Below are 26,366 nucleotides of genomic sequence, written 5' to 3'. Positions count from 1 at the left end.
TTTTCTATTCACATATGCAAATGAGGGAGATACGCCGATTCACAAACGTCTGTCCGTCCGACGCAGTGCGCGTAAAGTCATACGTCCGGCGTAAAGTTATGCCCCATAAAGGAGGTGTAACTCAGCAGCATCCATGCAAAGGGCTGCACCAGGGAACACAAGCCGACGTATTTTACGTAGTTTACGTAGGACGTGAATATGACTAGGCGTAGGTTACGTTCACGCCGTAGGCAGTGATCCGGCGTATCTTAGGGAGTAGTTCCGATGTGGGATGCGGCCCTGGGACGGCGCATGCACCGTTGTTATATGTATGTGTCTGGCACTCGGCCCATATTTTGCATGGGGTCACGCCTCATTAGCATGGCTCACGCCCACTTCCACTTACGCCTAGGAAACCCAGCGCAGATTTGGGAGCAAGTGCTTTGTGAATCCAGTGCTTGCCTCTCTGCGCTGCGTCGGCGTAGCGTAAAAAAGATACGCTACGGCAGCATAAATATGCGCTGATGTATGTGAATCCGGGCCACTGTCTTTATATAAATATATACAAGGCTCCTAAAAAAAAAAAATCTAATAAATTATTGTTAAAAAAATATGGTAAAAAAGAATAAAAAATGTTACTGTAAAAAAGTAAAGATAAACAAATAATTCAGATAAACTACTGACACCAATCTCTGCCCTACTGACATTGGCCCAGATTCACATACATCAGCGCATATATATCTCTTTTATGCTACGCCGACGCAACGCAGAGAGGCAAGCATGGAATTCACAAAGCAAATGCTCCCAACGTTGCGCTGGCGTACCGTAAATTTGTAGGCGTAAGCCAGCCCAATTCAAAGTAGATGGAAGTGGGCGTGATCCATGTAAATGAAGCGTGACCCCATGCAAATGATGGGCCGAACGAATGGCGCATGCGCCGTCCCGTGGACGCATCCCAGTGCGCATGCTCAGAATCATGTCGAAAATACTCCCTAAGATACGTCGAATCACTGCCTACGACGTGAACGTAACCTACGCCCAGCCCTATTCACGTACTACTACGTAAACTACGTAAAATACGACGGCTGCTCCCTGGTCCATATCTTTGCATGAGTTGCGCCTCATAGATGGGGAATAACTATACGCCGGACGTAAGCCTTACGTAAACCGCATATATTAATGTGCCGGGCGCAAGTACGTTCGTGAATCGGCGTATCTCACTCATTTGCATATTCGAGTCGTAAATCAATGGGAGCGCCCCTTGCGGCCAGCGTAAATATGCGCCCACGATACAACGGCGTAGGAAACTTACGTCGGTCGTAGGAAGCCTATTTTCAGGCGTATCTAGTTCTGTGGGCACGGCGCATAGATACGACGGCGCACATTTACACTTACGCGGCGTATCCCGAGATACGTCGGCGTAAGTGCTGCGTGAATCCGGGCCATTGTCTATATATAAATATATACAGACACATGTGAGTTTGAGCTTTGGGGTGCACACCGTTATGCAATAAGCTGCGCACACCTATGGTGTTATTCGTTATGATCAAAATTTGTTATTTTGGATAAATTCGTAACTTCGGAAAAATTCTAATTCATTACATTCCATTCCATTAGATGCAATATTCATTATTTCGATAATTCGTAAAAATCTGAAAATTCGAAAATAAGAACGAAAATCCAAAAATCTCAAATAACTAACTAATAATAACTATTAAATTATAGACGGGAATTGGAATTTTCTTTCAAATTTGGCTGTTAGTGAACTTAATGAATATGAATTTATCTGGAGTAACAAATGCAGCATCTAAACTAATGGAACGTAACAAATTAATAATAATAAATAATAATAATATATTTTTTTTATTAATATTATTTATTATTAATTTGTTACGTTCAATTGGTTTAGATGTAGCGTTTGTTATTTCGGATAATTCGTAACTTTGGATAATTTCTAAGGGCCAGATTCACAGAAGAAGTACGCCGGAGTATCCGCTGATACTCCGGCGTATTTTCAAATTTGCCGCGTCGTATCTTAATTTGTGATTCACAAACAAAGATACGACGGCATTTGGCTAAGATCCGACAGGCTTACGGCTTCGTACGCCTTCGGATCTTAGGCTGCAATACTTCGGCCGCCACTGGGTGGAGTTCGCGTCGTTTTCCAGCGTCGGGTATGCCAATTAGCTTTTACGGCGATCCACGAAGCTACTTGCGTGCGTTACATCGTTTTTTCCCGTCGCAAAGTTAAGCAATCTTTTTCATGGCTTAACTTTACACCAGCCATGTTAAAGTATGGCCGTCGTTCCCGCGTCGATTTTTTTTTATTTCTTCTGCATAAGTACGCTACGCACGTCGCCATTCACAAACACGTCGGGGCGCCGTAATTTCGCGCAAAGCACGTCGGGAAATTTACTAACAGAGCATGCGCAGAACGTTCGCGCGGGAGCGCGCCTAATTTAAATGGTACACGCCCCATTTGAATTAGGCGGGCTTGCGCCGGACGTCTTTACGTTATTCCGCCGCAAGTTTATACTCAAGTGCTTTGTGAATCAAGCACTTACGGGAAAAACTTGCGGCGGTGTAACGTAAAGACGATACGTTACGCCGCCGCATTTGTACCTGAATCTGGCCCATATTGGTTACGTTCACTAACAGCCAAATTTGAAAGGAAATTCCAATACCTGTAATTTAATGGTTAGTAATAGTTATTATTAGTTAGTTATTATTAGTTAGTTAGTTATTATTAGTTAGTTATTATTAGTTAGTTATTATTAGTTAGTTATTATTAGTTAGTTAGTTATCATTTTGGATTATTGAATGTTCTTATTTTTCGTTTTTTTAATTTTCGAATCTTCAGGTTTTCCAATTTTTGGAATTTTAAGAATTTCAGATTGTCGTTCTTTCTGATTTTTGGATTTTCTAATTACGGATTTTCACTCTTTCGAATTTTCGGAAAAGTTAGTTAACCGGTTAAGACCCGGACCAATATGCAGGTTAAGGACCTTGCACCTTTTTGCGATTTGGCACTGCGTCGCTTTAACTGACAATTGCGCGGTCGTGCGACGTGGCTCCCAAACAAAATTAGCGTCCTTTTTTTTCCCACAAATAGAGCTTTCTTTTGGTGGTATTTTATCACCTCTGCGGTTTTTATTTTTTGCGCTATAAACAAAAAATAAAGCGACAATTTTTAAAAAGATGCAATATTTTTTACTTTTTGCTATAATAAATATCCCCCAAAAATATATAAAAAAATAATTTTCCCTCACTTTTGTCTGATACGTATTCTTCTACATGTTTTTGGTAAAAAAAAAAATCGCAATAAGCATTTATTGATTGATTTGCGCAAAAGTTATAGCGTCTACAAAATAAGGGATAGATTTATGGCATTTTTATTAATATTTTTTTTACTACTAATGGCGGCGATCAGCGAATTTTTTTTTCGTGACTGCGACATTATGGCGGACACATCGGACACTTTTGACACATTTTTGGGACCATTGTCATTTTCACAGCAAAACGTGCCATAAAAATGCACTGATTACTGTGGCAGTGAATGGGGTTAACCACTAGGGGGCGCTGTAGGGGTTAAATGTGACCTCATGTGTGTTTCTAACTGTAGGGGGGCAGGGCTGGACGTGTGACATCACTGATCGTCGTTCCCTATATCAGGGAACAGATGTTACCAGGAGTCCCACGATTGCGGTCGGCAAGGGCAGAACAGGGGAATGCCTTCAGTCAGTGACGGGTGATGTGTAGCCACGCCCCCTAACAGTAGGAATCCCTTCCTAGGGAACACTTTACCCCTGCAGCGCCACCTAGTGGTTAACCCCTTCACTGCCAGTGTCATTTTTACAGTAATCTGTGCATTTTTATAGCACTGATCGCTGTATAAATGACAATGGTCCCAAAATGGTGTCAAAAGTGTCCGATGTGTCCGCCAAAATATCGCAGTCCCGATAACAATCGCTGATCGCCGCCATTACTAGTAACAAAAATAAAAAAAAATGCCATAAAACAGTCCCCTACTTTGCAGACGCTATGGCCCAGATCCACGTAGCGCGGCACATTTGTAAGTCCGGCGTATCGTATCTCTGATACACTACGCCGCCGTAACTTACAGCGTATTTCCAGTATACACAAAGAATTTGCGCCGTAAGTTACGTCGGCGTAGTGTAAATGTGCCGGCGTAAGGGCGCGCAATTCAAATTACTAAGTTGTGGGCGTGTTTTATGTTAATACGTCTTGACCCCACGTAAATGACGTTTTTTTTTAACGCGCATGCGCCGTCCGTGGGGGTATCCCAGTGCGCATGCTCCAAATTAACCTGCAACAAGCCAATGCTTTCGACGTGAATGTAATTCTACGCAAAGCCCTATTCGAGAAAACGTTTTACGCTAACAACGTAAACGACGGAAAATTCGCCGCTGGCCCGACGTCCATACTTAACATTGGCTACGCCTCATAGAGCAGGGGTAACTTTACGCCGGAAAAAGCCTTACGGAAACAACGTAAAAAAATGCGCCGGCCGGACGTACGTTTGTGGATTGGCGTATCTAGCTAATTTGCATACTCGACGCGGAAATCGACGGAAGCGCCACCTAGCGGCCAGCGTAAATATGCACCTTAGATCCGACGGCGTACTAAGACGTACGCCAGTCGGATCTAGCCCAGCTTCAGGCGTATCTTGTTTTGTGGATACAAAACAAAGATACGCTGGAGCAACCTAGAAGTTATGCGGCGTATCAATAGACACGCCGACGTAACTTCTTTGTGGATCTGGCCCTATGACGTTTGCGCAAACCAATCAATAAACACTTATTGCGATTTTTTTACCAAAAATATGTAGAAGAATACGTAGCGGCCTAAACTGAGGATTTTTTTTTTATATATTTATATATTTTTGGGGGATATTTATTATAGCAAAAAGTAAAAAATATAGAATTTTTTTCAAAATTGTCGCTCTATTTTTGTTTATATAGCGCAAAAAATTAAAACCGCAGAGGTTATCAAATACCACCAAAAGAAAGCTCTATTTGTGGGGAAAAAAAGGACGTCAGTTTTGTTTGGGAGCCACGTCGCACGACCGTGCAATTGTCAGTTAAAGCGACGCAGTGCCGAATCGCAAAAGGTGGCCCGGTCTTTGACCACCTAAATGGTCCGTGACTCAGCTTGGGTGCCCCCCCTGCTTGCTGTGGGTTCACTGAACAGGAGGGAGGGGCCAGGTGAACCGAAGAGGGACCTGAGAAGAGGAGGATCGGGGCTGCTCTGTGCAAATCCAACTGCAACAGAGGAGGTAAGTATAACGGGACAGATTCACAGAAAAAGTACGCCGGAGTATCTGCTAAAACTCCGGCATACTTTCAAATTTGCCGCGTCGTATCTTTATTTGTAATTCACAAACAAAGATACAACGGCTTTTGGCTAAGATCCGACAGGCGTACGGCTTCAGATCTTAGGATGCAATACTTCAGCGACCGCTGGGTGGAGTTCGCGTCGTTTTCCCTGTCGGGTATGCAAATTAGCTGTTTAGGGCGATCCACGAAGGTACGCGCGTTCGTTGCATTCTCTTACGTCGTCACTAGTCGGTTTTTCCCGTCGCAAACTTCAGCCTGCTATTTCATGGCTTAGATTTAGACCAGCCATGTTAAAGTATGGCCGTCGTTCCCGTGTCGAATTTCAATTTTTTTTTTTTTGCGTAAGACGTCCGGGAATACGAAAGGACGTAACGCACGTCGCCGTTCAAAAAACACGTCGGGGCGCCGTAATTTCGCGCAAAGCACGGTGGGAAATTTCCTAACGGAGCATGCGCAGAACGTTCGGCGCGGGAATTTAAATGGTACACGCCCCATTTGAATTAGGCAGGCTTGCGCCGGACGGCTTTACGCTACGCCGCCGCAAGTTTACACGCAAGTGCTTTGTGAATCAAGCACTTACGACGAAAACTTGCGGCGGAGTAACGTAAAGGGGATACGTTACGCCACCGTAATTGTTCGTGAATCTGGGCCAACATGTTTGTAAAGTCTTGTTCTCTTTCCTATAAAAATAACAATCACTTTAACAAGCAAATCCGAAAAAACAAACATCTCTAGTCTACAGAATACATGACTCTCTAACCTGATTGGTCCATTGGCTGCAGGGACCGGGTTCAGCTGTAGCGTGTTTCCTCTGAGCGTATCCTTTGGATGATGAGGAGGGTCTGAAAGAAATCCGGAGATTACGTTGATTTCTTACCTACTTATAACTCCAGTCGTATCATCAATGAACATCACACATCCAATCACATGTTTCCATGGGGAGATCTGCACCCCGATACAGTGGAACCTCGGATTGCGAGTAATGCGGTTAACGAGCGTTTCGCAATACGAGTGCTGTTTTTTTTAAAATCCTGACTCAGTTTGTCTCGTAAAATTAGCAGGATTCAAGCCAAAGCGGTGTGCAATACCGCATTTGGCCAGAGGTGAGGGGGGCGCCGGAGCTGAGCCGAGCGGAGACGTTCTGAAATACTCAGTTCCCGAGTCTGAGGTTTTCTGAGTTCAGCCGAGCTGTCCCCGAGCATTTCCCAGTACTTCCGAGGTTCCCTGGTGCCCCCACTTATGGCCACATGCGGTATTGCATGCCACTGAAGTCAAAGCGGAACAAATTATTTTGGTTTCTATTGACTTCTATGGGGAAACTCGCTTTGATATGCGAGTGCTTTGGATTACAAGCGTTCTCCTGGAACGGATTATGCTCATAATCCAAGGTTCCACTGTATATGGAATGGATACACAATAACATTTATAAGGGATAAGAGGAGACCAGAGAGCTTATAGTGACCCCTCACCCTAACTTTATTTATTTTCTCCTCCCCAACCCTTCCTCACACTTTACACAACTGAAAACTATTTTTTATGGGGGGGAGTCCCAACCTCCACACTTCCTGCTTTCTTGCCTAGGTGGGAATGATGTCACCCCACCGCCTGCTGTCTCCTGGGATACTGACATCACACATCCAGGAGGCTTCAGGGCACTCCGTGTCTCACCATGCAGGTTCCGGAACTCTCTGCCATACTGTACACGGGTATCTGCGTGTCATCGGGGGGCTGGCTCAAAGAACCCGGAAGAAACAGCTGGACTGATGACATCATACAAGAAAATGGTGGCAGGGGACCTAGAGTACTGATGAGGGGACCTAGAGTGCCGATCAGGGGACCTAGAGTGCTGATCAGGGGACCTAGAGTGCTGATCAGGGGACCTAGAGTGCCGATCAGGGGACCTAGAGTGCTGATTAGGGGACCTAGAGTGCTGATCAGGGGACCTAGAGTGCTGATGAGGGGACCTAGAGTGCCGATCAGGGGACCTAGAGTGCTGATCAGGGGACCTAGAGTGCTGATCAGGGGACCTAGAGTGCCGATCAGGGGACCTAGAGTGCTGATTAGGGGACCTAGAGTGCTGATCAGGGGACCTAGAGTGCTGATCAGGGGACCTAGAGTGCTGATCAGGGGACCTAGAGTGCCGATCAGGGGACCTAGAGTGCCGATCAGGGGACCTAGAGTGCTGATCAGGGGACCTAGAGTGCCGATCAGGGGACCTAGAGTGCTGATCAGGGGACCTAGAGTGCTGATCAGGGGACCTAGAGTGCTGATCAGGGGACCTAGAGTGCTGATAAGAGCGGTGGCTTACACCAGTGAGGAGCAGAAGATCCCGGGAGCCGCACATCATAGCAGGACCTGCTGTGTGTAGACAAGTGGTAGTCTCAGCCTGGAACCCTACAAGGCCACATCCCCAATTCATTTTACTCCGCCCACTGGAGCTTACTCATGGGGTTAGAGGCATTGGGGGCGTGGCCTGGTGGGGGTCCAGGCTGAGACTGCCACTTGTCTACACACAGCAGGCTCCCGGGATCTTCTGCTCTTTCATTGTCTGGAGTGTGGGTGGACTCCTCACAGCGGCAGGCACAGGGCTACACTTCAGAGACATCTAGGTGCCCTGTAGTGGTGTGTAGATTGGTAACTTCAACCTGGCCACGGTCCCAACGCGTTTCACTCCACCCCCACCAGAGCCATGACTGACCTCTGGGGGTTGAGTGAAACACGTTGAGGGGCGTGGCCTGGTTGGAGTGCAGGCTGAGGTTACCACTGTACACACCACTCCAGGACACCTAGATGTCTCTGAAGTGTAGTCCTGTGCCTGCCACTGTGTGGATCCCACCCACACTCCAGACAATGACAGATAAGAGCAGAAGATCCTGAGAGCCTCGCATCAGAACAAGACCTGCTGTGTGTAGACAAGTGACAGTCTCAGCCTGGACCCACGCCAAGCCACGCCCCCAATGCATCTATCCCCATAAGTAAGCTCCAGTGGGCGGAGTGAAATGTATTGGGGATGTGGCCTGGTGGGGGTCCAGGCTGAGACTACCACCTGTCCACACACAGCAGGTCTTGCTCTGATGTGCGGCTCCCGGGATCTTCTGCTTTTAATTGGTGTAAGCCACCTCTCTATCTCAGTCCCCTGCCACCATTTTCTTGTATAAGGTCATCAGGAGTCTAGCCGTTTCTTCCAGCTGTGCGACCTTTAAGGGTCACCCCATTGTTCTCTGAAGCCTCCAATCCTCTGTCACTCTCCAATTACCATACATAGATGGTCGCTGCTGACACCCCCTATTCAGGTGTCCGGCCCCTTTTCGGGCAACGGGCACCTGAATTACAGCGGAGGGGGTGTTTTTTGGATGCACCTGATTAGGGCCCTTGGCTCTAATAGGCACCCAAAAATGTGAGAAGCAGGCGCAACGCTGTGCGTTCACTTCTCACTCAGCTGTATGTTAGGAAAGCAAAGGAATTTGCTTTCCTAACATTGAACCGCCTCCCAGCCAATCAGGTGCACCGGGTCTGTATTACCTGTCACCAGATTGTCTGAAGCGACAAGCGCTGTGATTGGACACCTACAGGGATGGACTGACCATTGGGACTACAGGGAGTTTCCCGGTGGGCCGATGGCTCAGTGGGCCGGCTTCAGTGACAGCGGACTGCCTCCCCCCTCCGCTCCTCTGTCTCTCCCTCCCTGCAGCGCTCACCTGGGGGGAACAAAGAAGCAGGGGGGAGGATCAGAGGAGCAGGGGGGACGACAGAGGAGCATGGGGGGAGGGGACATACAGCTGACTCAACAGCTATGGCCTGGAAGTTTCTCACTTCTGCCTAATCTTGTCCCATAAGGGGGGGGCACCAAACTGATTCTTTGCCCCGGGTGAAATAATCTCTAGCTTCCCCACTGGTACTGCCTATAAGAGTATCAGTACCAGCCATTCTACTCTAATAAAGTAGAACGGCTAGTGGCTAGTGAAGGGGGAGAGGGGGCTTGGGTGGCCGGGGGGAGGGGGGCGGGAGTTGTCCGGCCGCCATGGGAGAGACCTGTCAAAGTGGGCCAGTCTGGATGAAGTCCAGGGCCAAATTTCTGTCCCAGTCCAACCCTGGACACCTATAAGGCATCAAATCACAGCGCAGGACGAGAGGAGGAGCGGGCGAAGACATGGGGGTCAGGGAAGATGGAGGACACCAAACACTGCTCGCCGTCGTCACCCGCTGCCCACCCGAGACAAGGTAAGTGCCGGGCAGATGACGAGGGGGCACAGTGGCAACATTTGGGGCATAGTGGCAGCACTTGGGGCACAGTGGCAGCACTTGGGGCACACTGGGAGCGTCTGATAGGCACAGTGGCTGCGTTTGATGGGCACAGTGGCTGCGTTTGATGGGCAAAGTTGCTGAGTTTGATGGGCAAAGTGGCTGCGTTTGATGGGCACAGTGGCTGCGTTTGATGTGCACAGTGGCTGCGTTTGATGGGCACAGTGGCTGCGTTTGATGACAGGGCAGAGTGGCAGCACTTGGGGCACAGTGGAAACATTTGGGCACAGTGGCAACATTTGGGCACAGTAGCAGCACATGGGGCACAGTGGCAGCACATTGGGCACATTGGCAGCACATGGGGCACAGTGGCAACATTTTGGGCACAGTGGAAACATTTGAGGCACAGTGGCATCATTTCGGGCACAGTGGGAGCGTTTGATGGGCACAGTGGCTGCGTTTGATGGGAAAAGTGGCTGTGTTTGATGGGCAAAGTGGCTGCGTTTGATGTGCAAAGTGGCTGCGTTTGATGGGCAAAGTGGCTGTGTTTGATGGGCAAAGTGGCTGCGTTTAATTGGCAAAGTAACTGCGATTGATGGGAAAAGTGGCTGTGTTTGATGGGAAAAGTTGCTGCGTTTAATGGGCAAAGTGGCTGCCTTTAATGGGCAAAGTGGCTGCGTTTGATGGGCACAGTGGCTGCGTTTGATGGGCACAGTGGCTGCGTTTGATAGGCAAAGTGGCTGCGTTTGATGGGCAAAGTGGCTGCGTATGATGGGCACAGTGGCTGAGTTTAATGGGCACAGTGGCTCAGTTTGCGCCCCCCCCAAAAATGCTGAGCACCAGCCACCACTGCATACCCCTTACCACCAAGCCTTAGCAGCACACACACACACATTTCCCTGGTCACAGGACTACACTTCCTAGCAGCCTGAGCAGCTCACATACATACCGAGACGGGTATGTTTTTTGTGGATAACCGAAAGTTCAAGGTAAGAGGGTAAAAAAATTGGCCATCAAACCCAGGGAAGCCAAAACCAAGCATGGCAGCCACAGGACTCCATATAAACAATGCTGCTGTAGGATCCAACAAAATGGCTGCGCTAGAAGAACGCAAGAACCGGAGATGCCGTCACCAGAAAACCCCCGCAGCCTGGATGTGATGTAAGCGATTGGCTGCGTGGTAGCTACAGGACGAGAGGAGGGCCAAAAAACATCAATCTCCCAGCTCTACGCTTCTTCCTTTCCCTACCTGCTATATCTGCTACTGGACCTGGGCTTGCTCTCCTCTTGGTGGGGCAACCCTGAGGGCCGTGACCTGGTACTAACATGCAACTAAAACCCATCATTACCATAAGGAGCACTGGTAAGTACCAGTTAGTACTTAGACCTCCCACCTCAGATGGGCCGTGTCATCCACCAGGGTGACCTTCTTCTGTACTTATTCAGCCGGTCATTGGAAGCCTCTCTACTGCTATAGTTACTGGCCTTCAAGCCTGACCCCCCCTGACCGTCACGGAATAGGAATAAATGCTGTAAGATTTTCCATAGCGGTAATTGTACCAGGCACATCAAAGAGCAATCGTTATCAACTTATTTTTTAGCCAATCTTGGATAAGATTACCTCCAATATTGGTTTCGGTAATCCATTCTCGCATCCTTTCGGCTCCGGCGGATGTGAATGCCCGGAGGGTGATGGTGTAGGTGGCCCCATACTGGAAGGGGATTTTATATTCTGTTACACTGGGGGGAAACCAGATGGAGTCATCCATAGCAAAGGACCGATCGTAGTCCCTCCTGGCTGAGATAGTCAGCTATAAGAAGAGATGAAAAATAAAAATCGAGTTAGTAATAGAATTGGAGAAACCCAATTAACCCCTTGATGCCGACTTAACACAAATATGTGGCCCCACTACACCTGGGCCCGGATTCAGAAAGGAGATACGACGGCGTATCTCCGGATACGCCGTCGTATCTCTGAGTGTGCGTGGTCGTAACTATGCAACTGATTCATAGAATCAGTTACGCATAGATTTCCCTAAGATCCGACCGGCGTAAGTGTCTTAGTATCTTAGGCTGCATATTTACGCTGGCCGCTAGGTGGCGCTTCCGTATATTTATGCAATGAATATGCTTATTAGGTAGATACGCCGATTCAGAAACGTACGTCCGCCCGCCGCATTTTTTTACGTTGTTTACGTTAGGCTTTTTTCGGCCTAAAGTTACCCCTGCTATATGAGGCGTAGCCAATGTTAAGTATGGACGTCGTTCCCGCGTCGAGTTTTGAAAATTTTACATCGTCTGCAAATTTGTTCGCGAATAGGGCTGTACGTAAGTTCCGTTCACGTCTAAAGCAATGACGACTTGCGGCGTAATTTCGAGCATGCGCACTGGGATTTTTTCACGAACGGCGCATGTGCCGTTCGTAAAATACGTCAAATACATGGGGTCACAGTGATTTTACATAAAACACACCCACATCATCCCCATTTGAATTAGGCGGGCTTACGCCGACACACATACGTTACGCCGCCATAACTAAGGGTGCAAGTTCTTTCTGCATATGGAACTTGCGCCCTAAGTTACGGCGGCGTACCATATCTGAGATACGTTACGCCGCCCGGAAAGATACACCATTGTATCTGAATCCGGCCCCTGGTCTTTTTTTCTTTTTTTAGGTGGCTGCATATTTGCGTATCCATCTCACCAAGGGCCCTGGGCCCTGTACTAACGATCGGGACCTGGAACACCCGATTCCAGGTCACCTGATCGCTAGACATGTGCAATTCGTTTAGTTCCGAATTCGGTTTTTAACAAATTTTGACAAATTTGTTAACTCTGAAATCTAAAATTCGAAAATGGGAAATTTCAAAATTGGATTTTCAAATTTCTGAATTTTCGAATTTCGCAAATTCTGAATTTCAGAAATTTGAAAATGGGAAAATTTGAAATCCGAAATTCAAAATTGCAAAATTAAAAAATCTAAAATAAAAAAATGGGAAATTTCGAAAATTGGATTTTCGAAAATTGGACTTTCGAATTTCCGAATTCCCGAACTTCTGAATTCTGAATTTCCGATTTCCGAATTTCCTGAATTTCAAAATTTCCGAATTTCTGTATTCCGAATTTCCGAATTTCCTGAATTTTCAAATTTACGAATTCCACATTTTTTGAATTTCTGAATTTTCGAATCCCAAATTTCCGAATTTCCTGAAATTCCGAATGTTTGAATTTCCCAAATTTTCTGAAATTACGAATTTTCGAATTTCCCGGATTTACGAATTTACGAATTTTCAGAAAAAAGCAAAAAAACTAATAAAACTGATCGCTGTGATGGCCTCTGATTGGCTAGCACGGTGATCAGTCACTTCGAGGCCCGCCCCCATGTTTTCTCTCTCTGTGAATGGAGGGAAGATATACATTGTACAGTATCTCACTCTTTCATTGCAAAGAGAAAAAAAAGTGTGTGAAAAAAAAATAAAAATAATAATAATAATAATAATAATAAAATACAAATACCTAGATTAAGGTTTGATCTAGGTCAGGGTTAGAGTTTGGGTCAAGGCCAAGGTCAAATGTCAAAGGTCAGGGTCAGTATTTTTTGGTCAGGATTTTTTTTAATGAGTATCAGTGTGTTTTAGGTAGGATAAAAAAAATAAACAAAATGCACACTATTGTTTCTGGGCTGTACTACGGGTTCAAACAACAACTATCATACACATATGTGGTATCACTGCGATCGGCAGGAGCAGGAGAATTTATTTTAAAATATTCTTTGGTGGTAGGTTATGGTAGTAGCGAGAAATTTACCGATACATTTAAAAAAATTTTTTTACTATTTTGGGACAGTTTTTCCTTCATAATAAAAAAAATATAAGGAGATATCCTTTACCTTTAACCAACAAATGAAAGCCCAATTTGTCCTGAACAAAATGATGTATAATCCACCTGGATGCACAAAGTTGTTGTGATGATATGTACAGTTTTACTAACACATGTCAAAGTTGCAAAATTGTGGTTAGGCATTAACATTAGTTTTACCCTTGGGCGCGAAGGGGTTACATTTTTTTTTTCTTGTAGGTGTGCTCTAATTTTGGAAATGAGAGGAAATAATAGTCCAGGGATACAATATAATAAAATAAACATTCATCTACTGAACAAACTGAATAAAAAAGAAGATCTACTGATACAATTCTTTACGGAAATCCTCCAGATCGGCTCACAGGTCACATTGTGGTTGCTGAACATCCAGTGTTTATTCCGGGGGGCAGTGGAGGTTTGAAGGGACACGATCCCCCAACAATTGTGACCTACCCATGTTGGGGTGCGGCTATAAATGAATACTCACATTAAAGCCGGTGATGTTCTCCCACTTGTAAGGACCGGTCCATCTCATGGTGCTATCTTCCATGGTGGGAAATTTCACGATGTTTAACTGGCCGGACACTGGAGAGACAACAAAGCCAAGATTTAGATGCAGCTACAAACATGGTACTCATTCTATCCAATAGAGCAAGGGTTGAGATCTACCTGGACAACATGGAGGAAAGCAAAGACCCCCAAAGGGGAGGGGGGGATACTGGGCGGCACCTTTAAAAAATATATAATAAAATCTATCAAGCTACCAATAGAAAGACATAGATGTAGTGTTCTGTCCCCCCTTAATACAGTGTCCTCTGCCCCCTTTCACATCACCCCAACCCTCCCCACTGCAGTGTCCTCTGCCCCCCATCCCCCAAAGTAGTGTCCTGAACCCCCCAATTCAGTGTCGCTTGCCCCATTCACATCACCCCCCCAACAGTGTTCTCTGACACCCTCCCCCCACAGTAGTGCCCCCCAAATCACATCCCCCCACTGTAGTGTCCTGTACCCCCCAAAAAGTGTCTTTTGCCCCCTTCACATCCCACCACTGTAGTGTCCTCTGCCCCCATAGCAATGTTCTATGTCCAAGGCGGCTTTGAACCTTATTGGTGGTTGTAGATCTCCATAGAAGAATTCTTGTGCAAAACAAAAACAAATAACCATAAATTCTGTTGCATTACGATGCCAGTGCTTTTTTTTTAAAGGACTGAATAGTCAACGCCTAGGAATTTTGTATACAGTACCGAAAATCCTCTCACCTGGTTCCCCCGTCCTGATGAGTCTTGGCACCATCTTGGATTGTGTCCGATTATTGTGCAGAGTGAAGCCGATTGTATAATCATAGGACGGCTGTAGATCGGTGAATGTCGCATTGCCTTTGGTATCCAAGGTTTTACATAATCCATAGTGAACGTCGCACAACTCTACCTCCAACCTCCAGTGATGGGGACATTCAGAAGGAGTGCAGGACATCCAGGCGCTGACACTGGTAGAGGTGACCTTCTCCATCACTGTCATACCTGACAACATTGAAAAGCTAAAGTCATCTTGGTGTTGGTGCCATATCCGACTATGGGTAGGTACAGTCAGTGCATATTTTTTACTTTTTATATATTTTTTCTTATTAATTACACATGAGTTATAAATGTTATATTTTGGCCAGGACCTGTCTACAGTCACCTGTCCACTTCATCTATAATGCTGCATAAATGTATTATTGTATAGTCAATGAGAAAGAAGCCTTCGGGTATTGGAGTGTATAAATACATAAGAATATCTCTTTGATCTGTCATCCTGATGAAGTCACCAATGATGAAACTAGTTGGGGGGAACAAGGAGATGGTGAGCTAAATCTGCCTATGGTGCTAGCCCTCTCCTGGCTTTAAAGAGGACATGCTCTAAATGACCTTTTGATTCAAAGGTCTATTCAACCACTTTCCACCCATAGGACATCATATGACATCACCTGGAGTTTCATTGTTCATTTCGACTTCTGGGAGCTAGAATTTGCATCATTTTGTAAAGATGATGTTTTAGATCTAGATTTATAAACTTCTTAAAACCTAGACTAGACAGGTTCTCTCATCTCAAATTCTAGGACGCAATAATTGGCATCATTATGTGAAGATCAAGTTTTCGATCTAAACTTCTAGACTTCCTGATTCTAGACAGGTTCTCTCATCTCAACTTCTGGAAGCTAGAATTGACATCATTACGCGAAGATCAAGCTTTCGATCTACTTCTATAGACTTCCTAAAACCTAGATGGGTTCTCTCATCTCAACTTTTCTGGAGCTGGAATTGGCAACAATTTGTAAAGATCAAGTTTTCGATCTAAACTTCTAGACTTTCTGATTCTAGACAGGTTCTCTCATCTCAAATTCTAGGACGTTAGAATTGGCATCATTATGTGAAGATCAAGTTTTCGATCTAAACTTCTAGACTTTCTGATTCTAGACAGGTTCTCTCATCTCAACTTCAGGGGAGTTAGAATTGGCATCATTATGTGAAAATCAAGTTTTCGATCTACTTCTATAGACTTCCTAAAACCTAGATGGGTTCTCTCAGCTCTACTTTTCTGGAGCTGCAATTGGCATCAATTTGTAAAGATCAAGTTTTCGATCTAAACTTCTGGACTTCCTGATTCTAGACAAGTTCTCTTTTCTTAACTTCAGGGGAGTTGAAATTGGCATCATTATGTGAAGATCAAATTTTCGATCTACTATAGATTTCTAGACTTTCTAAAACCTAGACAGGTTCTCTCATCTCAAATTCTGGGGTGCTAGAATTGGCATCATTATGTGAAGATCTAGGGGTAGATTCAAATAGCCCGGCGTAAATTTCTGCGGGCGTAGCGTATCTCAAACACGCTACCCCGCCGTAACTTAGTGAGGCAGGTTCTGTATTCAGAAAGAACCTGCGCCCTAAGTTAAGGCGGCGTAGTGTATGTGGTCCGGCGTAAGCCGGCGGAATTCAAATTATCCATGTAGTGGGCGTGTTGTATGGCAATGAAGGCTGACCCCACGTAATTGACGTTTTTGACTAACGGTGCATGCGCCGTCCGTGAACGTAACCCAGTGCGCATGCTCCAAATTAACCCGCAAAAAGCCAATGCTTTCGACGTGAACGTAAATTACGCACAGCCCTATTCGCGAACGACTTACGCAAACAGTGTAATCGATGGAAAATTTGACACTGGCCCGACGTCCATACTTAACATAGGATACACCTCATATAGCAGGGGTAACTTTAAGCCGGAAAAAGCCTAACGTAAACGACGCAAAAAAATGCACCGGGCGGACGTGCGTTTCTGAATCGGCGTATCTACCTAATTTGCATATTCCTTGCGTAAATCGTCGGAAGTGCCACCTAGCGGCCAGCGTAAATATGCAACTAAGAGACTTACGCCAGTCGGATCTTAGCCAAATTTCGGCGTATCTTGTTTTCTGAATACAGAAAAAAGATACGCCGGAGCATCCTAGAAGTTACGCGGTGTATCAATAGATACGCCAGCGTAACTTCTTTCTAAATCTACCCCCAAGTTTTTAATCTATACTTCTAGACTTCCTAAAACCTAGACAGGTTCTCTCATCTCAACTTTTGGGAAGCTGGAATTGGCATCATTATGTGAAGATCAAGTTTTCGATCTACTACTATTGACTCCTAGACTTCCTAAAACCTAGACAGGTTCTCTCATCTCAACTCCTCTGTAGCTGGAATTGGCATTATGTGAAGATCAAGTTTTCTATCTAAACTTCTAGACTTCCTGATTCTAGACAGGTTCTCTCATCTTAACTTCAGGGAAATTAGAATTGGCATCATTACAGTAGGTGAACCCGATTTTGTGTCAATCTCGCTCTCTTTCTCGGCAAGATTGAGCACCTACGAGCCCCATCGCGGGAGCCAGCGCCGAGCTGGCTTGCCGCGATGGAGACAGAGCCGTCATAGAAGCGACGGGAGATCCGACTTGGATTCCCGCCAATTCTACACGTGTGCGGCGTTTGTTATGAATCCTGAGGGGGAAGTCCCCGCCGGATTTTAAATAAAAATCCGGCATGGGTTCCCCCCTCAGGAGCATACCGGGCCCTTAGGTCTGTTATGGGTTGTAAGGAGAGCCCCCCTACGCCGAAAAAAACGGCGTAGGGGGGTCCCCCTACAATCCATACCAGACCCGTATCCAAAGCACGCTACCCGGCCAGCCAGGAAGGGAGTGGGGACGAGCGAGTGCCCCCCCCCCTCCTGAGCCGTACCAGGCTGCATGCCCTCAACATGGGGGGGGTTGGGTGCTCTGGGGCAGGGGGGCGCACTGCGGCCCCCCCACCTCAGAGCACCCTGTCCCCATGTTGATGAGGACAGGGCCCCTTCCCGACAACCCTGGCCGTTGGTTGTCGGGGTATGCGGGCGGGAGGCTTATCGGAATCTGGGAGCCCCCTTTAATAAGGGGGCCCCCAGATACCGGCCCCCCACCCTAAGTGAATGAGTATGGGGTACATCGTACCCCTACCCATTCACCTGCAAGAAAAGTGGTAAAAACACAAATAAACCACACAGGGTATTAAAATATTTTATTTTTCTGCTCCGGAGGCCTCCCCTGTCTTCTTTATTAGCTCTTTTACCAGGGGAAGCTTCTTCTTTGACGTCTTCGGGTGGGTGGGGGCCGCCGTCTGGTTCTCTTCCACCGCCGGGGGGGGGGGTCGCTTTTAAAAAAAACCCCACCCCCCGGCGGGTTTCCTCCGGCGTCTTCGGCGGGGGGGCTTCTTCTTCCGCTATCCCGACGGGTCTTCTCCGCTATCCGGGGGGTCTTCTCAACTCTCAGGGGGTCTCCTTCTGTCTTCGCCGCTCTCCGCTCTTGACTCGGCGCACCCCGGTTCTTCGTCTCGCTGTCCGGTGTCTTCTTCCGTGCTGTACTTCTTCTCCTTCCGTGCTGTGATGAGTTCTTCTTCCGTGCTGTGACGTCATGTTCTTCACTTCTCTCCTTCTCCCGATGTTGACACGTCGCCGGCTCCTCTCTGCAATGACGGGTGCGCGGGTGCATCGGACCTATATAGGCCTCACAATCCCATCATGCTCTGTACCTACCCATGTGATACCTACCCACGTGTATATGTGAAGATCAAGTTTTCGATCTACTGCTATAGACTTCTACACTTCCCAAAACTAGACAGGATCTCTCATTTCAAATTCTGGGGAGCTGGAATTGGCATTAATATGTGAAGTTCAAGTTTTTGATCTACTACTATAGACTTCTAGACTTCCTAAAACCTAGACAGGTTCTCTCATCTCAAATTCTTGGGCGCTAGATTTGGCATCATTATGTGAAGATTAAGTTTTCAATCTGCACACAAGGGCTACAAAATACAATGTAACAATAATATAATCATGTAATCATGCATTTAGGTTAAGGCCCACGGGCGGCCCTGTCAGTTTTTATTGCCATTTTTCAATTGCCCTCTATGGAGCAGCAGATATAATCAGACATATGTCCATTTATACCTGCCGACATCCGATCCGACCTAATCCACTAAAAACAGACAGATGGGGATCAGTTCCCCATTTGTCTGGCGGATCGGATGGTCTGTTTACATCCAGCTGCCCATAGGGGAAAGCGGCTGCTGTCATCTGCAAAAGGTTCAGCTGAGCAGGAGGATCTGCTGACGTAGTCCACCCGTGTGAAAGAGCCCTAATGGCTGTTCCACAGTCCACCCCAATAGGAGCCACTGCCAGAGCTCCACTGCACAGCCCATACCAGGACTAGGTTGGAAATTAAAAGCCATGGTCCTGATGAATGCAACCAATATGGGTGTGGTGGAGGATACAAATTTTGCCCTTGGTGCTCTGATGAAATTTTGCAGGGTTCACTTTGCAGGTCCATAGTTTAACCTTTTTTTGATATAAAGGAACCCTTAAAATAACTTACAGTGGAACCTCGGATTGCGAGTAACGTGGTTAACGAGCGTTTCGCAATACGAGCGCTGTATTTTAAAAAACCTAACTCGGTTTGCGAGTGTTGTCTTGCAAAACAAGCAGGATTCAGGCCAAAGCGGTGGGCAGTACCGCGTTTGGCCTGAGGTGGGGGCGCCGGAGCTGAGCGGAGCCGAACGGCGCTCGGCAATGCTCGGAAAGACACGGAAATACTCAGTTTCCAAGCCTTTCCGAGGTTTGCCAAGGTCAGCCGAGGTGTCCTCTGGCCTCCCCCCACCTCTGGCCACGTGTGGTATTGCATGCCAATGCGGAACAAATTATTTTCGTTCCCATTGACTTCAATGGGGAAGCTCGCTTTGATATGCGAGTACTTTGGATTACGAGCATTCTCCTGGAACGGATTATGCTCGTAATCTGAGGTTCCGCTGTACTAAATTTGCTAAAAATTACTTCATCTGCCGCTCACTGTACATTAATATAATAGTCACGGAGTACAATGTCCCTTATATTTGTGGTCAATGGGAATAATTCCCATCTTACAGATAGGTAAAAGTTCATTGGTTTTAGTGGCACAGAGTGGCAAAAATTGCTCCTTGCCCAAGGAACTCTTAAAGCGGAGGTTCACCCTAAATTAAAGTCCACCTTAATCACAGGGGATCAGTGTCTACATTTTGCGTTCGCTGTCCAAAAAATTTTAAAAATATTCCATTCCTTCTTTTCTCCTTTGTGAACCAGGCACTTCCTGGTTCGGCTCCCGCGGGAGTGGGCGTGTCGCTGTAGCTGCGATGTCTCCTGGGAGCACAGCGTGACGCTGCCTAGGAGACGATTCCTTAACTGAACAGAGGAACTCTTGCGTGATTTCCTACGTCAAATAACTTGTGCAGCCGGTCATGTGACGGTGGGCGGATACAATTCCGCCATTTTAAGTGATGGCAAGCAGGTGAAATCGCCGGCCTTTGTGATGCTTTCTTGCACTCACCTATACAGGTAACAGCAGGTATCCATTCCTGGGGGGTCAGGGGGTGGACACACCTTGTTGTGTCATAGGATGGATAATGTCTAGATTTACAGTCCACTCTAACCTCCTCTTCTTCATCGTAGGCCATCTTGTACGGGTAAGGATTGAGCATGTTTTCTATAACTGGCCTTTTACATTGTGCTGTGAAAAAAGATGATGAAACCATATTATTAGAGCAGAGGCATAACTAGAACCTTCAGGGGCCCCAGTGCAAGAAACCATGAAGGGCCCCTGTGACAGACCTAGCCGGGACAGATTCTTTTGGAGAGGACTGAATGCTAGCCTCTTGCCTTCTGATTATGGGCCCTGGATTTAAAGGGAACAATACTCTTTGCAAGGTCTATGCCTGGGGACCTTGAAGTAATGTTACTTTGGATTCAAGTCCATGTCCCCCCCAAAACACACAGACTCTGGAAACCCTGTATATGCCATATTATAGTGATGGCTTCATAATGTTGGGGCTCATAGAAGATAATGATGCCATCAACTCCAGCCACCTGTCTGTCTGTTGTCGGCTATAATGTGTTTATTGTAAATAAGTCTAGTGTGGGCTCGAAGTCTTTCACCCATTGTTGTTTGTGTTAATTAACTCTGCTATTGTGTGAAGGAGTTCTATGTTGATTTATGATCATGTGTATTGTAGTTAGGGAGCTAGGAGACAACCAGGCTAGGAACTGAAAGGTCATGGCCTCTGAGTCACCTAGGCTGTCTAATGGATTGGATAATTAGCTCGTGTTAATTTGGTTTCTGGTTACAGTTTGTATTGTCATCCTTGTGTATATATTTGTGTGAGATCTTAAATAAAAGGCTATTCCGGATGTACTCCAAGACTGGTGTTGTCTGGTGACTGGGTGGGTTAAAGAGTCTTGGATAGTGCTGGTTCTGGACAGAGGAAGCATTGATGGCGGACATAGTCCTGGGTTCGTCACAGCCCTCCTGGCACCCAACTGGGGCCTTTCCTACTGATCCTGGGGCCCTTTACTCCCATCAGGGGACCCTTTATTACAGTCTCACAGTGGATCACCTTTCTGCCTTCTTGGGGTCCCCCCATGGTGGCGGAATGCCAGAGCCCAGTCGGAATTGGGACCCTGGTAGTTCCGCCACTGGTATTAGTCGTTTTTTATATTTTTGTTACCATTTTATTTCTTTTTTTTTAACAATTTTATATTTTACTATTTTTTACAATTTTTTTGACTGGGACTTTGGTGAAATATCAGATTTCTAAACAGAATCCTGATGTCACACTTTTGAGACAGAGAAAGAGACATTCTTTAGTCCTTTTCTCTGCAACCTCATCTGCACAGAATGAATGAACAGAAATTGCTCTGTACAGAGGCTTCCTGTTTATTCATAAACTGAATCATAGTAAACAGTTTACTATGCATCATCTATGAATGAATATATAAAAGAAAACAGACTCAGTGAAGGGGCCCTTCCCAGCTCTCCATCCTTACAGTTCCCCCAGAGCAGCCGGCGGGAGGTGGGAGAAGGAAGCCCAGTACTACTGTGGGGGGATCAGGGGGGCAGGAAAGCACACAGGGGCCTGGGGCAGCAGGATAGGGAAAGGGAGGCCACAGGAGTGGAATGTGGAGTAACCAATGCCGTTCATTTCCTTCCTGCAGCTGCTGAATGTCTGTGGGAGAGAGAGGAGGAGAAGCCAGCATTCAGGGGCTACATGGAGGGATTGGTTCCTCTGCATGCCACCACCCTCCTATCCATGCATACAGATGGAGGAAAAAGAGTCCTCCAGCAGTGCAGAGTATTATAGGAGAGGAGAGTTATAGAGGAAGGAGCAGAGTCCTCCAGCAGAGTATTTTAGGAGAGGAGAGTTAGAGGAAGGAGCAGAGTCCTCCAGCAGAGCATATCAGGAGAGAAGAGTTATAGAGGAAGGAGCAGAGCCCTCCAGTAGAGTATTTTAGGAGAGGAGAGTTAGAGGAAGGAGCAGAGTCCTCCAGCAGAGCATACAATGAGAGAAGAGTTATAGAGGAAGGAGCAGAGCCCTCCAGCAGAGTATTTTAGGAGAGGAGAGTTAGAGGAAGGAGCAGAGTCCTCCAGCAGAGCATACAAGGAGAGAAGAGTTATAGAGGAAGGAGCAGAGCCCTCCAGCAGAGTATTTTAGGAGAGGACTGTTAGAGGAAGGAGCAGAGTCCTCCAGCAGAGTATTTTAGGAGAGGAGAGTTAGAGGAAGGAGCAGAGTCCTCCAGCAGAGCATATCAGGAGAGGAGAGTTATAGAGGAAGAAGCAGAGTCCTCCAGCAGAGTATTATAGGAGAGGAGAGTTAGAGGAAGGAGCAGAGTCCTCCAGCGTAGGAGCGGTACTTATACAAAGTCGTTGAGTTCTCACCTTTGCAGGAAACGATGGGAGGATTCCACTCTTGGGGGGTGTTGGGGTTGTCACATCTCATTGTGTCGGATGTCGGAGAATATCCTGGTTTGCAGAGTATACTCAGCACTTCTTTCTGATTATAATATTCCTGGTCTGGAAGAAGTCTGCCCACGTTTTTGATGGTTGGTTGTTTACATTGTGCTGCAGAAAAAGGAGATGAGACATGGAGGGTCACTGGTGTGATTTGGTCCATTTCTGGCCATTGAAGCATAACTGTACGTTTTTTTAGAACACTCTTGGCTCAAAAGGTATCTGATATGCTGATAAGTTATAGAAATAAATATAATATGTTCTAATAATGGGGCCGAATGATTCTGAGGGTCAGTCCATGGCCACCACCTGTAACTCATTACTAAGGGTAGATAAGGGGTGAGAAATGTATCCTTGGGGGAGGATAAGGGGGTGGGGTCTATGTCAGGCTGGCCAATGTTCATGATGAGCTAACCTGACACCAATCCCGTCCTCTCTTCTTCTGTAATATGCCTATGAGGAGCACAAGAGGACCAACCTTGATGCGCAGTTAAAGGAATCACCCCCTCTTCTCATCGGCACATACTTACATTGATTGTACTTGTATGAAATTTGTCAACTACTAATTAGCATTTTTTTTTGTTAATTTTGAGAGTGCCAGTGTCATTTACACATCGCTGTATAAATGTGAATGGTCCTAAAATAGTATCAAAAGTGTCCGATGTGTCCGCCATAATGTCATAGACACAATAAAAATCGCTGATCGCCGCCATTACTAGTAACAAAATAATAATAAAAATGCCATAAAAGAGCTTTAGAAAATCTATCTTGCTGCTCCTGATCACGACGGCAAGAAGCTGCATTCCCCTGCATTGGAAGCAGACCCAGCCTCCGTCGGTGGCCGTTTGGTTGAAAAGGGTGGTGGATATCCACGCAATGGAGGACTTGGTAGCCACGGAAAGGGGCCTCAACGAGAAATTCTCCAAAGCATGGTTCTACTGGCATGAATTTATCTACTCTGATGAGTACGGACAGCTGGTGGCCTGGTCCCCCTGAAAGGGGTTGACTGAGTGCTCCCCAGATGGAGTTGGTGCGACTGGATGACGGTAAACCCCCCCCCCCCCAGTTTTATCTTTCTTTCTCTTCCGTTTCCTTCCTCTACCCCATGCTCCCCACTTTACCTATCTTTCTCGTTTTTTCTACCTCTCCACGAAGCCGGCACGCAAGTCCCGAAACCGTTAGAGCCGGTCTGTGCCAGGCTCTAATTTCAACCTCTATAAAACGGCAGTTGCCGCAAAAATACAGATGACTCCCATTCCCTCGACATTTAATGGGCCTCCCCTATGATGACAGATTCCTCCTCTTTCTTGTGTGGTATATGTTTTAACGTATGGGGAGGATCTAATTTACTGTAAAACACATTAATAAAGAATTATAAAAAAATAAAATTGCCTCAAAATTTCTGAGAAAATTCTATCCTTCTATATCCTTCTATAGCTGCTATGCTACACCTCTTCTTGTGCCGAAAAATGTCTCCTCATTAGTTTCATTGTTGTATTGTTTGAAAAAAAGATATGGTAAAAAATTGTAAAATGTAAAGAAAACTCAAATACCTATCAAATGCATATAAAAAAAAAATACAAAAAAAAAGCACATTTATATTTAAAGCAAATTTTGCCTTAAATTAGAAAATTTCTGCTTAACCACTTCCCGACCGCCGCATGTATATGTACGTCCACAGAATCGCACGTACAGGCAAATGGGCGTACATGTACGTCCTTGCCTTTCCGCGGGTCCGATCGGGACCCCCCCCCCCCCCGCTATATGCGGCGGTCGGGTTCCCTCGGGGAGCGATCCGGGACGACGGCGCGGCTATTTGTTTATAGCCGCCCCCTCGCGATCGCTCCCCGGAGCTGAAGAACGGGGAGAGCCGTATGTAAACACGGCTTCCCCGTGCTTCACTGTGGTGGCGTATCGATCGAGTGATCCCTTATATAAGGGAGACTCGATCGATGATGTCAGTCCTACAGCCACACCCCCCTACACTAGTAAACACACACTAGGTGAACCCTAACTCCTACAGCGCCCCCTGTGGTTAACTCCCAAACTGCAACTGTCATTTTCACAATAAACAATGCAATTTAAATGTATTTTTGCTGTGAAAATGACAATGGTCCCAAAAATGTGTCAAAATTGTCCGAAGTGTCCACCAATCGATAAACGCTTATTGCGATTTTTTTTACTAAAAATAGGTAGAAGAATACGTATTGCCCTAAACTGAGGAAAAAAAAATTGTTATATATGTTTTTGGGGGATATTTATTATAGCAAAAAGTAAAAAATATTGCATTTTTTTCAAAATTGGCGCTTTATTTTTGTTTATAGCGCAAAAAATAAAAACCGCAGAGGTGATCAAATACCACCAAAAGAAAGCTCTATTTGTGGGGGAAAAAAGGACGCCAATTTTGTTTGGGAGCCACGTCGCACGACAGCGCAATTGTCTGTTAAAGCGACGCAGTGCCGAATCGCAAAACCTGGCCTGGGCATTTAGCTGCCTAAAGGTCCGGGGCTTAAGTGGTTAAGGATCCGTTTACACATGCGAATCGTTCTACCACCCTAACGGAGGTTTCTGGTGATTGGCTGCAGGGGGCAGTCCCAATGAAATAAATGGAAGGCTGCAAGCTCCCCCAGCTAATCGTGGCCGCTCGCTGTAATCACTCATCACAAGTGAGAATGGGGACTTAGCGAGATTTCCCAATGGAATCAGTTCTCCAGCCAATGACAGGTGTAACCCAGATTTCCGTTGCTCTACTCACCTTTACAGGTCCCGATGTTGGTCCACTCATTGCTGGTTTGTGGTTTCAAACACGTCATTGTGAAATATTCCGGATCATATCCCGGCTTACACCAAACTTCTGCCGAGTCGTATTTTTCATAATACTCCTTATCTTCAAAGATACGGTCCATGTTTTCTATGGTTGGCCTGCTACATAGAGCTGTGGAATGAGATTGAAGAATGTCGTTATCATATTTATACACATCGTGAATGGTAAAGCGAAATGCCGCGTACGCACGATCGGAAATTCCGTCAAGAAAACTGTGGATTTTTTTTTTCCGACCGGAATCTTGGCTCAAACGGTCACACCAAACTCCGACCAAACTCTGCGGTGACGTGCAACAGCCGAGAAAAATGAAGTTCAATTAGGGTGACCACATTTCTAAACTGTCATTCAGGGACCCCCAGTCCCCTTGCCCCCCAAAAAATATTTTTTTGGGCACATTTTTGGAAAAACAAAAGCAAACGGTGGTAACAAGTTTAGACAGGTGGTATACAATGTGCACCTGCTTTAACTAAGTCACTTCTTAGTGTCACCTTCATCTTCATTACTGCCCCCCACTTCTGTCACCTTCTTCATTACTGGGTGTCGGGGGGGACTCAATTTATTATTGCCCCCCACTTGTCAGACTCATTTTTTATTGCCTCCTACTTGACACCCTCATTTATTATTGCCCCCAGGGCCCCACTTTGCTGTCCCGAGTCCCCCGACTTGTCACCTGACCTTCTCCATTAAGGTTCTATTTACTCTGGTCACCTTCTAATCTGGACTCTAGTGGTGAGCGGTTGAGCGCCGGTCTT

The 26,366-nt window shown here is 46.2% G+C and overlaps 1 protein-coding gene across 2 annotated transcripts in view; it reads right to left on the bottom strand.

Moving 5' to 3' along the window:
* Nucleotides 1-26,366, bottom strand: part of LOC120924687 (receptor-type tyrosine-protein phosphatase kappa-like) — a 60,114-nt gene that overhangs the window by 17,997 nt on the left and 15,751 nt on the right. For both annotated transcript variants that reach the window (XM_040335693.1, XM_040335694.1), the window contains exons 4-10: nt 25,546-25,725; nt 22,719-22,901; nt 20,337-20,516; nt 14,696-14,956; nt 13,924-14,021; nt 11,200-11,389; nt 6,097-6,178 (exon numbers count right to left, since the gene is read on the bottom strand). In XM_040335693.1, coding sequence (XP_040191627.1) covers nt 6,097-6,178; nt 11,200-11,389; nt 13,924-14,021; nt 14,696-14,956; nt 20,337-20,516; nt 22,719-22,901; nt 25,546-25,725 — 1,174 coding nt within the window. The remainder of the gene's footprint in view (nt 1-6,096; nt 6,179-11,199; nt 11,390-13,923; nt 14,022-14,695; nt 14,957-20,336; nt 20,517-22,718; nt 22,902-25,545; nt 25,726-26,366) is intronic.

This window comes from Rana temporaria, chromosome 1 (genome assembly GCF_905171775.1).
Source record: "Rana temporaria chromosome 1, aRanTem1.1, whole genome shotgun sequence".
NCBI classification, from domain to species: Eukaryota; Metazoa; Chordata; class Amphibia; order Anura; family Ranidae; genus Rana; species Rana temporaria.
This window is presented reverse-complemented; position numbering and strand designations above follow the sequence as displayed.